A 14,134-nucleotide genomic window follows, 5' to 3' on the forward strand; every position below is an offset into this window, starting at 1 on the left:
ATTCACTTAGAAATTAAAGAATTACACCTTAAAAGAGAAAGTCTTTTAAAAGTTCTTAGTCAAGTCTTCCAGTTACCATAACATTTTGATACTCTGCTTTTACACTACAATTCCCCTTCCCTGCCTGAGGAATCAGGTTACCCTATTACTGCATTTTATTCTCAAATCTGAAGTAATTTAGCACACCACGGGGAGGTTACGTTTTGCAAGTTCAGCATGGAAATTTAACCCTCCCCTCTCCCCTTTTGTGTATGTACCCTGATGTTATCTGGAAGATTAACCACTGCAGTTCAAAAGGGTTTTACACTTTCACAGCAGGAAAGTAAATCAACTATTGTTTCAACTGACCCATGAAACACTTGAGCTTTGAAGCTCAGATCCCCGTTTTATTTGGGCAGAAGCTGCCCTGAAGCTATTCAACTCTTCCTTGAAAACAACTTGCCGCTGTTTGGACCCAGCAATGCAACCTTCCCTCCTCCCAAACAATTGCAGGATAGAGAAGGAGAGAAAAAAAGTTAAAGGGTTGCTATAGCAGGCAATGGAAAAAGAGGCACATTTAGCACTGTAAGTACTCCCATTTCGAGTTTACACAAATATCTCAAGCTTAATTTAACTTTCTCCCCAGAGGGCCTAAGTTTAGCGTAAATCCCGCAAATATAAGAGAAATCCAAGCACTTATTTAATACAAAATACACATACTCAGATCAGAAATACTAAGTCAACAGATTCAGCCAACCCAAAGCAAAAACCAAGTCTGACACATCCAAAAGCCACTAAAGACGTAAAGGGTAATGCTTTTTCATAAATACCATAGACACTGCTGCAGAAAGTAAGCATGTTAAAATACTGCACTATATAAGCAACAACGGTCACACTTACCCCTGTCGGATGTCACCGTGCAGGGGCTGGTCATTCTGCAAATGGATTGGTGAGGCTGCCTGCTTTGGCGAAGAGCGGGTCTCCCTGGGGGGCTGCTTTGGTGATATTGGCACTTCATTATAGGAGGAAGATTCTCGCCCAGGAACAGAGAAAGAGAGACAAGTATCCAAGGTTGCTAAGGGGTCAGAAGCCTGTCTAATGGCACTAATATCCTCTGCCTTTTTACCACTCTCCTCCTTTGAGAGCTCCTCTTTATTCAGAAGACCATCCTTTTCATGGCTGGAGTACTCCTTGGATTCGGGAATCACACCCTTTGACTCCTTTGTCTCAGTCCTGGAGGAATATAGGGAGCTACAGTCCTTGCTTTCATCATCTTGCCTTTCACTTTTCACTCCCTTTCTTTCCACACTGTCAGGATCTTTCCTTGCTCTTGTATATCTGGATGAGTAATCGAAATCCAAATCAGAATCAAGAGATAATCCGTATTTCTCTGCCAGCTGGCGCCGCCTCTCTGCCTTGTACCTAGCAATTCTTTCTGCTTTTGACTCCAGTCCCTGGGCATCCATGTTTCCTGTGCTATACAAAGGCTCTGTACTTCCTCCTGTGATTTCTGCTCGATATCTAGATGATCTGGGTTGCTTCTCTACAGAAGAATCTGAAGTTTCCTCCTCTTCATTTGATCTTCCTGCCAAAAGTGCAGCATATAAGAGCCAGTCCCTCTCCAAATCCAGTAGAGCACCCCACCCACCAGTCACAGTGTCTGTTTCCTATTTTCGTAGGAATCAGAAAGTTCACAGTGAATTGTATAGACAGATTTTTTGGCAATTGTGTCTCCAAAAACACAAAGCAGCAATTAAGAAGTGTGTTATTAGAGTTCACTAAAAGTATTGTATTAAATTATTATTTTAAAACAATACAGATAATGGAGTTTTTCAAATAAGAGTCCGATTGAATTAAAAGATAAATTAAAACAAATCTGACCATAGCTCTATAAAACACTGTGTATTGCATATGTAATGGGACAGTGAATTAAGTAAATTAGCAATGCAAGATTGACTGATATATATTACTTACCTAAGTGGGGACTATATGGATCAGTTGCACGCATATATCTCGGTGTATCTTCTTCTAGCAAGCGGTGTGTGACTGATCCTGGACAGTTTTGTAGAAGCATGGGTTGCGTATCATTTTCAATTCCTTCTAAGCGCCTAGCTATTCTCTCTTTTCTGAAAAAGATGCGAAAAATGTGAACACAGGGGTCTTTGAAGATGTGCAGAGAAAGTTTCTAAGAGGAGGGAACAAAACAAGCTATTCCTTTTTTTTTTCCTCCTTTAAACAAACCAAAAACTTTTTTTTTTACCTTTTCATTTCCAAAATATCTTGGTTGTTTGGTTCAAAGAGTTTTCTTAATTCTGAAACTGAGACAACAAAAGATTATACAGTTTATAGACTAATAAGTTTCAGAAGCTCACAGAAACTTGTTTAAATGCTCAAAAATAAGAAAGAACAGCTAAAGAAAGCTAGGGTTTTTCACATAGATTTTGTGCAAGAATAAGCATTTCCCCTTGTCTTCTTACTTTAAGCTTGCTAAGATAAAAATGCATTAGGCAAATACATAAACACAAAGGCCTCCTCCAAGCCCTTCCAGGCTAAGCTGGACTCTGTTACAACACCCAAACAGTTTAAGATCTACTGTAAACTGGACAAATTACATGTTGATTAGCCGAGGCCAAACTAACATGCAAATATTTCCTGCTCCAAATCTAGGTAATATGGAATTACAGCTAACTTTGTCTACACAAAGGTTAGTGATTTAAAAATGCTGACTACATCTAAAGGAAAACATTACCCCATACTTCCCCCCACTCCCTTATATTGAATAAGTCCCAAGAATCCCAAGGACTCATAATGGGAGACAACATATGAAAATTACCACATACTCTCACTGTATTCCTGCATGGTTAATCATTTTCTCCTCTGCTAATTTTCCCCTGTGGTTTTCCTTGGATGTGCTTTCCTTCTCTTGCCCTAAACTGTTTGGTCATGTTACGTGTTAGCAGACATCTGTCACAGTTCACAAAATAGCAGTGAAGCAACAGGAGGCATCGGGGTGAAGTAATGCTGTAGATATGGGAATGGTTATCAGGGATGTTTGCAAACCGCACTGGAGAGGAGAGCACTAAGTAAGCAAAGTGCAGGGTGTTTTCTCCCCACCAGGGAGGAAAACCGCCCAAGCTGTCAAGGAACAACCCCCTGCTGCCGTTCGGATCCCGCTCAACCAGGGAGCGCAAGTTAAAGCTGCTGGATCGACTCTGCAGCGACAGGGCTGACGTCCCAGTGCGTCTGTGGGTACCACTGCTGAGATGGATCCACCAGAAAACACTACTGAGGTCGACCACACTTTTTCTCTCACCTCCTTTTTTATTGGTAGAGTTTTTGTGTGTAATGAGGCCAGGGTTCCCACACACATGCAGTAAATTTTCTGTCATCAGTAGAAGTGCTGATACCTCTCAGCCCTATACCTCACAGGTGCACTTGGGTACCTTGGACATCAGCTGTCATACCGACCCCACCATGTGCTGAAAAGTCACTAGGGCTCCAGGTTAAATGCCTTGGGCCAGCAAAACCGAACACATTCCGGTTACAACTACTGACCGATGCAAATGAACGAGGTGTGAATATAGTGTCCCAGACTACAGAGATGCCTACAAGGAATGTGGGACCGACTAACAGGAGAAAGAAATCCTCTGGGGCGCTCTCTGAAACAGCTCCTTTAGTCTATATCTGTGCAGAAAGTAGACTCAAGCTACCAACTTGAGCTCCTCAAGCCAGGTTAGCTCAATCTGTGACTGTGACATGAAAGATGTTGCACATGCCCATTTGATGTGACTAGTGGCACACACAGTAGGTAAATACAAAGCTCCTGAACTGTGCTAACCCAAGCAGCTTCATCCCTCTTCAATGCCAACCTTAAATAAAGCAGATTAAGTCTATACTGTTGACCAAGTTGACAGCACAAATCAGGATAGCTGCTGAAAGCCAATGAGCTCCAGGCAGAGATCACTGGAGATGGGTGGGAATTGAACCGGGCCAACACGGAAGTTACATCCCAAGCTAATGCCAAAGAAGAGATGAGTCCTTATGCTTTGTTTTTATAGACCATTTCCACAATACAAACTGCTAAAGCAGTTTCTACTCCTGCTGTCTGCTCAGCTGTGCTAGCTGTGGAGCTGCATTAAACACAGAATTTAATTTGTGGAAGTCTAGCCTGCATCTCACATTCATACCAAAGGAAGGCACCTCTCAGAATTTATTTGCTTTCACTTCTGTCACATCTACTCCTGTTTATTTTTTTTCCCAGTTACTAGGGTTTATCTACTTCATTAATGGGTAATATGGACATAAAGAGGTCAAAACAAAAACCAGAGCTGTTCTGCCACTTTAGCCATGTCAAAAACTTCCATAGGTCACAGTTAATAAAACTGCATTCTGTATAGAACCTCTTACCTAGTCATTGATTTATATAGTTCCTAAAACTACCACTGGAGAATGGGCTTTTAGCAGTTTTAGTGAAACACTAAAACATAGCTTTGTATAATCAAGTCCCTTTTCCAAAAAAAGGAAAAAGAAGAGAGATGTAAGCATGTTAACCCGTCATCTGTCTATGAGCCATGTGGAACATCCAAAGCACGCCCACCAGCGGCAGTTTAATGCCCTCTTGTTAAGTGTTAGCTGAAGTTACAGAGATTCTGCTACCACTTTGCAGTCCTAAAAAGAGCCCTGGACTCATGAAGCATCTCGTCAACACCTTCCCAAACAAGATGAGACCAAAATAGCAGGGGGCTACTCTATGTGGCATTACACGTTTTTCCACACTTGAGATTCCAGACAGCAATTTAGGTTAGGTTGGCCAACACTGGAGGAGCTCTGTGCAAGAGAAGTTGGAGCAATATTCTCCCTTTGCCTCCCATCCTCAAAATATGCAGGAAGTCTTCTACTGTAGTGATTTATTTTGCTGAATAAAATATTAAAACTGAACAGATGCAAGCTTGTAGGGGAAGTTTTACTCCCAAGGACATTGGTTGGCTCTTGCAAGCTTAGGTTTCTCTTTTTTAATTTGCAATTCAAATACATTAGTGCCAATTCCCTGTTCACGAATGTTTTTCACACGACCAGTCTAACTACAGCATTTCAAAAACATCCATGATAATGCTAGAGGATAACACCTACCTTACAGCTGCACCAAAATCTGATTCTTAAAGTATGAAAGAAAAGATTAAGAAGTATAGATAAAACTCATTTCATATTAAAATATCTGAAGTCACTTTATGCCAAAATATTTCATAATCAGTGGTCACTACAGTTAAGAGCAAGAGGAAGAGCAGCAGCACTCCAGGAACAGCCCTAGACTTAGGCTTTAATTTTAAAAAATGTTAAGTAGAACACTCGAGTAGGGTATCTTCTAAGGCACCTGACAAGAGTCATCCTAATTTTGTTAACTCTAGGGCTTCTGAACAGAATTTACCTTTTAATTCCAAGTACTTAACAAGAGAAACATTATTCCACGTCTCATCCCAGAATATATATTAAAATGAAGTATATCCGAAGGTCCTAGACTTTTTCACAAGTCTAGCCCATATCAAATCTGACACAGTTATTTTGAGAATCATTTCTTAGGAAAGAAATATCATGGAATTAAAGTCAGTTCACTGAGAAGCAACTTCTGGAGAAGGATTTTCAAGTCAAGTCTCTTTCACAACTGACTTGCTGCCCCTCTAGGCCTGCATCATAATCTTAAAACTAAATATACGGAATAATGAAGGACTAATTATTCTTACTGACTGGTGCTCACAAAGTCTGTATGGTGCAAGTGTATGTTTGTTTGTTTTTTTATTCCATCATTGTAAAAGTCAGCCAAGTCTCTTTCTAAACAAGGAATAACAATAACATTCAAATAATAACATTAAATCACATTTAAGCAATTTTCTTATATGTTGGAAGAAGACTTCTTTTCTAAAGGAGCTCTGCAACAAAACATGTGAAAAGAGAAATGCACTTAGTTCCACTATGCTGGGATAAGCAAATCTAGCCTACTATTTTGTCTGACAAGCATACATATCATCAGCTTCAGAAGCACTAACACACTAGTTAAAGTTCTGAGTCCTGCAATATGCTGTCCCTGATATTTCTTGCAAAATATTTACAAGACCTATTTACAAATAGACTGTTGTCTCTGAATAATTCAAGAGAATTTCAATCCTCTCCTCAAAAATGTCCAAAGAGACACTGCTTTCTTCATAAGTTATTCAGACTAAGAAAAAAAGGTTAAGGAAAAAAAGAGAAAAACAAGAAATTTGAGCCTTTGTTCTTGCTTAGAAAACATGTTATGCTGGAGCTGGTGTATCCGACCTGACTGGGCCGTAGTGAGACTTACTGTCTACTGCAAACAAATTGATGATGTGGATGGTTCAAGCTTGTCACGAGCTACTTGGGGAATTGATAAAGTGCCTCTAAAACAGCATCATTGCTAAGGCTTTGGGGTACAGTTTTCCTCTACTTTTTCTCCAACAGAGTCTCATTTAGCATATGAGATGAAATTCGCTGTATGGTCATTCATGTAAATACAGTGAGTCCAGTACACGTTATAGGTAATTAGAAAAGAGCTAAGAATACAAGCAAGGTTAATACCTTTGAATCTAGTACCAATCTAACTGTAAAAAGAAACCTATCTGAAGTTGTGAATAACTACTACTTAATCTAGAGTAAATAAACAAAACTGAACTTTAATAATGTAAGGATAAAACATGGGCTTATGAAAAAACATAATTTCTGTTTCATCTCCTGTTCACATTACAAGGGAAATAAGTCTGATTTACAAAATATCTATGTCTAAGTGATTTTAACAGTGCTTTGCACTTACATAGACTAAATTTCATGTTATTAAGTATAACATATGTTATAACATATGTTATAACATAATATATGTTCCTTTTACCTACCTTTGGGAAGTACTGCTAAGAGATTAGCATCAATATCCTTTGTGCTGTTTGCAAGTTCTTCTTTGTCTTCAAATGAGAACTCTTTCTGAAAACTGAAAGCAACATCTGGTTTACAGAATTGTGGAAGTTCCTGCTACAAATCAAGCAAAACCAAGATGTAACCAATTTACTGCAAGATAGTCTAACAGAGATACCAAATAAAATACTTTCCATAAGAAATTAAAAAAACCCTTCAAAAACTCACAAAGCCAAACCTAACATATTCAAACTTGTTTGGAACTGATTATGACACTCTTTTCCTTAAACTAATGGAAGACTGCTTTCAAATGTTCTATGAGTGTTTATATCTGAAATAACCTGTATAGAATGTTTAAAACATTTTCTCAAACACAGCATTGTATTATACTGTCCAGCCTGAATCCTTGTGCACAACTGCCCTATTGCTGTTACTGCAAAGACTTCTGGATCTCATTGGCTCATAACACATAGATATGAGCAGCAGGTCATTCAGTCTCGTACCTTGTCTTTTCAGGCAAAAATGACCAGCTAGATCAAAATAAATATTTTTTAACTACGTTCATTAAATATACAAAATTTAACTCTAAAACATAACTGTCATAATGGTCTAAAGCAGACAGCTGTTACATGGATTTTTTGGACGGAGTGTTTTTCCTTCTGGTTAAACAGGATGAGATTTGCTCTCCACTCACAAAATTAGAGACTCGCTATACTCTGCCATTGTGACTTCTAATCTATCTATCTCAATGACATAAAAAAAGATATACTATTCTTAAAGTCTTTAGTAAACTGTACGGACAGGTGAAACAGATACAATCGGTTGCCTCGGTGATCCTAGGCTCTTCATTTTGCCAAGGAAGTGATGTTCCATTCCAGGTACTGTCACTCTGATATGACAAATTACACAGCCTTACAAAAGTGAGTATTTCTTTAGGACAGTTTTTTAATAGTATTCTAAAAAGTCAAATATATTTTCACTGATATTTGGTTAGAAAAGAACAACCAAAAAGTTATTTCTACTCACTATTCCAGCAGAATATTTCTCATTGACAATAGTTCTAACATATGACTAATAGCATTTTACATGAGGTAGGAGAAGTACTTGATGATTTTTAAGTGATAAGGAAGCATCTTTTATAAGAGACATTGAGAAAAGTATCAAACTCTTGAAATGACTGTGAAGAAACTATGAAGGGCTATGTCATATCTAGGCATGAAGCCACCTGCTGCAGTTGTCTCCAACAACTGTACTTGCAGAAATTATTCTGGGTGCTGCCAAGAAAAGCAGGGTTAACCACTATAGATAAGCCATAGCAAATAGAAGATTAAGAGCTGCAATAAGCTGTTGATTACAAAAAGCTCTGTATCCTTATATTGTGGAAACTTTTAAGTGGAATCAAAAGAAAAAAAACATATGCCAGCCACAAGCAAATAGGTACATGTATCTCCCCCTGAGGTGAGCTGAGGCTCAGACAGGTAACTCCGTGTTTGTGTGAGCCTGACCCTACATTACAAACGCTCCTAATTTTCACTGTTGTGTGACACTTCACAGCACATGATTTGCTGCGTCCACAGACGCAGCTTCTAGAGAACCCCAAAGTCAAGGGACTCCCGGTGTCCATCTGAAGGCCGTCTCTACTCCTTTTGGCTGAGAGTGAATTTGAAAGGTGTGAATAATACTGGCATAAGGCCAGAAATGAAAAACAAAATCTATTTCACCAAAGTAATGTGATTACTTCAGACTTGTCTCAAAGTGCTGAGTCATTCCCAACTCATGACTTGGGAATTCTTGGGGTTGATTTGGCATCAACTCTAATTGCTTCTGTGACTTTTGTGACAGTGTAGTGCTTCAAAATTGCATTAACATAAGACTCAGAACAGAAAACTATTTGCTCATACAGCAAAATACTTTTTTAAAATAACTGTGCACTAATATCCACCATTATACTTGAGTCCCACATGAATTTCTGTGGTAAAACATACAGAATCAGGACTGGCACTAGCCTACTGGCTACAGTTGCTTGAGAAACCTCAAAAAAATCACTATAATTGTCAATTAGTTAGGATCTCCCCTTCCTCCAAGCTGTTCCTGAATGCCCCAAATTAGAGATCTGCTAATTCCGGCTGCAGCATCTTTCACTAGATTTATATGCGTTTGTTCTCATGCAGGGCCTGGTTACCTTCCTTCTCTTTAAGGGATCTCTGCCACATCTCCCAAGCTTCCTCAGGATAAACTTTCCACTTAGTTGATACATCTGTAAAAACCTCTACCTGTTTCATTTTTCAGTCATGTTTTTGTACACAGTGACCAGAACTGGGTCTTACCAATACCTAGAGGAAGCAAAATTTTTATCAGGGAAAGTATGACTGTATTTTTAGCCAGATACATGCCCAGATCTGCTGCATATTTGTCTTTTTATGACTATACTATATTAGTTGCTCAATTCTGCGTTAGAAACTAATATGCCAAGGCTTGGCTTTCATCAGTTGCAAGTGGCAGACAAATGCATCTGCCCAAAGAAATGCACAACGATGCACTTAGTATGATTACATTAAGTCCCATTTCCATTCCTCTTCAAGGTCATCCAGTTCTTCCTGTGAGATCCATCCTCCTTTGTACAGAGGGTGGCTCCCAACCTTTGCTCACTGGCAGGTTACATTAAAATTCTCGTAATAAATCAAGCTTCTCAAGCTTAACCCTTGGTGGGTCATGTGGCATCTCAGGTTATCTTTTTTTTTTATAGGTCCCTTTTCCTTACATTCTGACTTCCCATTTCCTTCTGGACTGACTTTCAAGGTCCTTTTTGAGATTTTTTTAATTTATTTTTTAAAATGATCATACTGACTATTTTACCCACACCAGGGAACTTATTTTCAATCTTCAGAGCACTCTCATAAAGCAGAAGGTAGCACTGCTTGTTTTAAATATTAGCATATTGAAAACAGAAAGTTTTAAACTGATCTATCAATTACTGTATTTTCACATGCATAGGAGTGCAAGTCGAGCAATTGCTGGGAAGATGATTCACTCAAGACAAGCAACTGGGTATTTATAGGTACCCATAGAAAATTAGCTCTAATAAGGAAAATAGACATATTTAGGACATGTCAGTATTCAATAAGAATGTTCATTAGCAATCTAAATTTAGTCAGAATGATATTAAAACAATTCCAAATAGTTAATTTTTTTTCAGGCCACTAGTCACAAGGGTTTAAAAAAAATGCGTTCATGAGTAGCTTCACACTGAGACTTTCCTTCTTCCTCAAAGGAATCTATTCAGATACCTCCCTGTTTTGCTAGTTTTTCTGCTAAAAGATCAGTTGCAGCATCAATTCCATTGCTACAAAAAAAAAAAGTGAGATACTGAGATGTGGATTGCCAATTATATTGTACCTGCAAACTCATCCACAACCCTGTTCTACAAAATCACAAGGCTTACTGCTCATCTTGTTCTTCTAAATTTCTCAAGACATCTTACAAATGTGAGTTAGGATTCTGAGCAATAGCACCAGAAGTTTCTGTACTTGACAGTTAGGCCATACAAACTCATTACTAAAATAATTTAAGTCATACTCAGGGTTTCCTAAATAATAATAAAAAACTGCTTCAGAAATGCATAGAAATGTGCAAGAATGCTTTCTTCCTAAAGTCACTGTTAAGTCTGGATTCTGCAAGAGGAACTCTCGTTGCCTGAAATACAGCCTGTGATTGTATTTCATGAACCATGATCCACAGCCCAATGTCCCATGAGTTCATTTCACACAGGACTTTTGTGTGGTTTGTCATTGGGTTCCTAAAGGAGTCATTATCTTCAGGAATTCACATGATTCCTATTAAAACTCAGGCAACAGTATTTAATAACCTCAACAGCTTTTCTTTAAAAGCAATGTGAGGAGAGCATTTGGCTGTTCCCCTAGTTATGCTGCTCTTCTTGCAAGCCCCAAGGTAAGTGTGGGCTGCTTCTGAAACCTTCATGCACTGCAGCAGCAGCATACAGTTCCCAAATAGCTGTCCCACTAACCTAGTTACGTGCCCAAAAGCAAGCAGAAGTTGGGTTCAAATCCCACCAGCCCCAGCGTTCTGCCATCTGGATTAAAGCTATGGGACATATTGAGATTTTACGATTGAAACACATGTACGAAATCTGTTTGCATAACTGCAAGCTTAGCTTATGCTCTTTTTCCCTTTCTCTGCTTCCCGAAGAATTTCCATCATTCCACAGTTGCATTTTTCTTTACTATTCTTATCTCAAGTTTTCTCTACTTGCCTTCCATAAGGCAATGCATCTTATACATCCATTCTCTCTTTCTACGGTATTTAAGAATGAATACGGCAGGGAAAAGATGCTGGAAAACAAGAGCTGCGGTGCCTGGGATCTCTGTGCCGAGCTGGCAGAAAAGAGAGTGCTGGGAAAAGGGGCAGGACCCAAATGTGTGACCCCATACCCCTCCAGTATGAACGAGTTTGGCTTGTGCAGAGGTGGACAAAAAAAAGCAGTAGGAAAGAGGAGAGGAAGAATAACGGGAGCCACCATGAGCTCAGACACGTTATCCAGCCATGTGTCCCCGCGGCTCTCCGCCGTTGAGCTCCGCACAGCTGCGGGATTAACTCGCCCACCGTGGCCAACCTGCCTTTCAGACAGAGCCGTTTTTCAGCCTGTTCACTAAATGTCTGTATGATGTCTGTGCCAGGAAAGGAAAACAGGAATTGCAATGGCTTGGTAGAGAGTGAAGCCACTTATTCATTCCTTGGCAATGCCGGCTGCAAGTATTCCCACTCTGAAAGAGGCAGCTAGTGGTCTGAATATATACTGTGATCATCAGGTTTATGCCAAAGCTTGGTCCTGTGAGGGGGACAAAGACCACCTTCCCTGACAACAGAATAAATGTAGATTCAAGCAATGACTGTCACTTAAAATCGTGCAACTAGTCCTCTTCACTGGGCAGGAGAATCTGACCTTACCTTAGCGCTCTCTTCCTTTGAAGCAATCGCAGAGGTTTAAATCTGACCGAGTTTTCCTTGTCAAAATCTGTGAAAGAAAACAGAAAGACCACCACCATAAGGAAGATCCTTTAATAAATGAGGAACTTTCAGGACAGTGGATTAAACTCTCCAAACATAGTCCTTTTCCACCAACAAAGCCTGCACTAGGCCTTCCCCCTAGTCCGAGGAGCATAAACTGGCATGACATGATGGTGACAAATCCGAGCCTGGCAGAAGAAAGTACAGCAAACAAATATTTCAACAGTTTATGGAACTGCTAGGTTCCAATCTCTGCTTTCATGGTGTAGCACCAAGTCTGGGACTCATTTAAACTAATTGGCATTTTTCCCTGCATGTAAAACAAACACTAGGTATGTTTAAAGAGGTCTGAAAATGAGAAATGCTGCAAATAGCAAGAATCTTCTTAGCTATAGAAGGTACAAAAACTGCACGTTCACTGCAGGAGTCAAGAGGCCCGAGTGCAGACTCAGTGCAATGACACTCTTGCAGCACTCATGACAGATGTCTGAAGGTTGTCCACTGTTGGGAAACTCCCATTTTCTTCCTGAATAACTTTACAGCAGAGGCACAATCCATGTCTATACTGAGAGCACAGATATGCCAGATGCAGCTTGGTATTCAAAAACTATGCATTACAAAGCCACCAGTCTCCAAACCTTTGTTGATAAATAGCAAACTATGGGCACCTTCTTCTCCCACCACCTTCCAGTCAGGAGCAACACCTGAGAGTCCCCAGGATGAGCTGCTGGAAAGGGGCCTGTTCACCAAGCGCTGCTTCCTCCATGCAGAGACCCTCAAGAACTGGCCAAGCAGGAGGAGCCCCTGGGCATCAACTGATTTTGAAACACAGAGCTACTAAAATTTCTAAAGGAAAAAAATGGTTTTAAACCTTGATTCCCATTAAGTCAACTATCTCAAGAACCTAAATAATTAAATGATTGTTCATTTATATGGTGTTTTTTTTTTCATTCACAGACAGGACCTAACTATTACATGACCTAGAATTTAAAAGAACCCAGAAGCAGAGGCAGAGCTACCTTGGCAAACTTTGCCTGTAAAAATATTTTAAAATCTGGACAGGATGTTGCTTTTTATGCAGAAGGGGCTTAAATGAAGCCTATCACAGCTGACAACACGAGCCTTGATTCTTTGAGAAGTATCTTTTGTTTATGCCTTTCAAAACTTTTTTTGCCTCCTGTCTTCCCTTCCTTTCCCTCTGCCACTTCTCCAGGTACCCACATTAGCAAAACAAACAAACAAGAGCATCTAACATAGCAGCTTCATAAAGAAGCCAAAATGTATTAAAGAGCATTCTTTAAGACATCTGCTACAATGAAGCACTGCAATTTTCAAGCAATTTTGCAAGCAGCATTCTTTATTTAATATGCATCTTTTTCCTGTTTTTGTTAACGTTTAGCTTCTCATTCCAACTAAATGGAAAGTAAAGCTCGCAAGTAAAGCTCACAAGTCGCACAGAAACACTCTGTTAGGCCAAAACAGCCTACTATAAACAAGACTTGAAAACTGGTTTATAAAACACTGTATTTTACCCTACAACATTAAAAAGAAAAGAATATTCCATATCATAAGCATCCTCTAAGAAGGCCAAACTTACACTGTTGTGAAAAGAGCATGGAATAATTAACCATTAATGAACACTGAGACCCGCTACCTCCTCCTTACCTCCCTCCCCCCAAAAATCACAACCCCCCAGCTCAGCAGGAATCAGAACTAATCAGAACCAGGCATATCATAGATTTATGGCTGTTCTGATGGGATATAGCCCATCCTGTAGCTTTTGGCACTAGGACAGCTGTCCACCATGAAAACCACAAGTAGACCACAGAGAAATTCCCCGTATCCCAGCCAAAAATAGAGGGGGGCTCTGAGAAGAGAAGGAAGTGGCTTCTGCTGCTTCACTGGGGGGAGGGAAGCAGGAGCTTTGCTGAGAAAGGGGCACAGAAACTGCTCCAACCCCTGCTCCTTATTAAACACATTTAGTAATATTCATGCCTCAAAATGTTTTTAAATTCTGCTGGATTTTATAGAAGCAAGCTCTCTTCTTCCTATATGTATTTAAAAAAAGAAACACAGAAAATCCAGAGAACTGCATTCTGTTATATAGTTTTGCTATTTTTATGTATTTCCTCCTGTCCAAATTAAATCCCATGTGGGAGGATTAAAGTCCAATGAAATTTACTTACTACAATATGGATGGTCTTAAATTAAATAC

The 14,134-nt window shown here is 39.5% G+C and overlaps 1 protein-coding gene across 1 annotated transcript in view; it reads right to left on the reverse strand.

The window, feature by feature from the left end:
• Nucleotides 1-14,134, reverse strand: part of SVIL (supervillin) — a 98,484-nt gene that overhangs the window by 51,912 nt on the left and 32,438 nt on the right. Inside the window, exons 2-6 of the mRNA XM_088534007.1 lie at nucleotides 11,860-11,926; nucleotides 6,879-6,970; nucleotides 2,240-2,297; nucleotides 1,954-2,105; nucleotides 880-1,564 (exon numbers count right to left, since the gene is read on the reverse strand). Of these exons, the coding sequence (XP_088390133.1) occupies nucleotides 880-1,564; nucleotides 1,954-2,105; nucleotides 2,240-2,297; nucleotides 6,879-6,970; nucleotides 11,860-11,926 (1,054 nt within the window). The remainder of the gene's footprint in view (nucleotides 1-879; nucleotides 1,565-1,953; nucleotides 2,106-2,239; nucleotides 2,298-6,878; nucleotides 6,971-11,859; nucleotides 11,927-14,134) is intronic.

This window comes from Tinamus guttatus, unplaced genomic scaffold (assembly GCF_059628265.1).
Source record: "Tinamus guttatus ecotype Peru unplaced genomic scaffold, ASM5962826v1 Tinamus_guttatus_pri_ptg000530l, whole genome shotgun sequence".
NCBI classification, from domain to species: Eukaryota; Metazoa; Chordata; class Aves; order Tinamiformes; family Tinamidae; genus Tinamus; species Tinamus guttatus.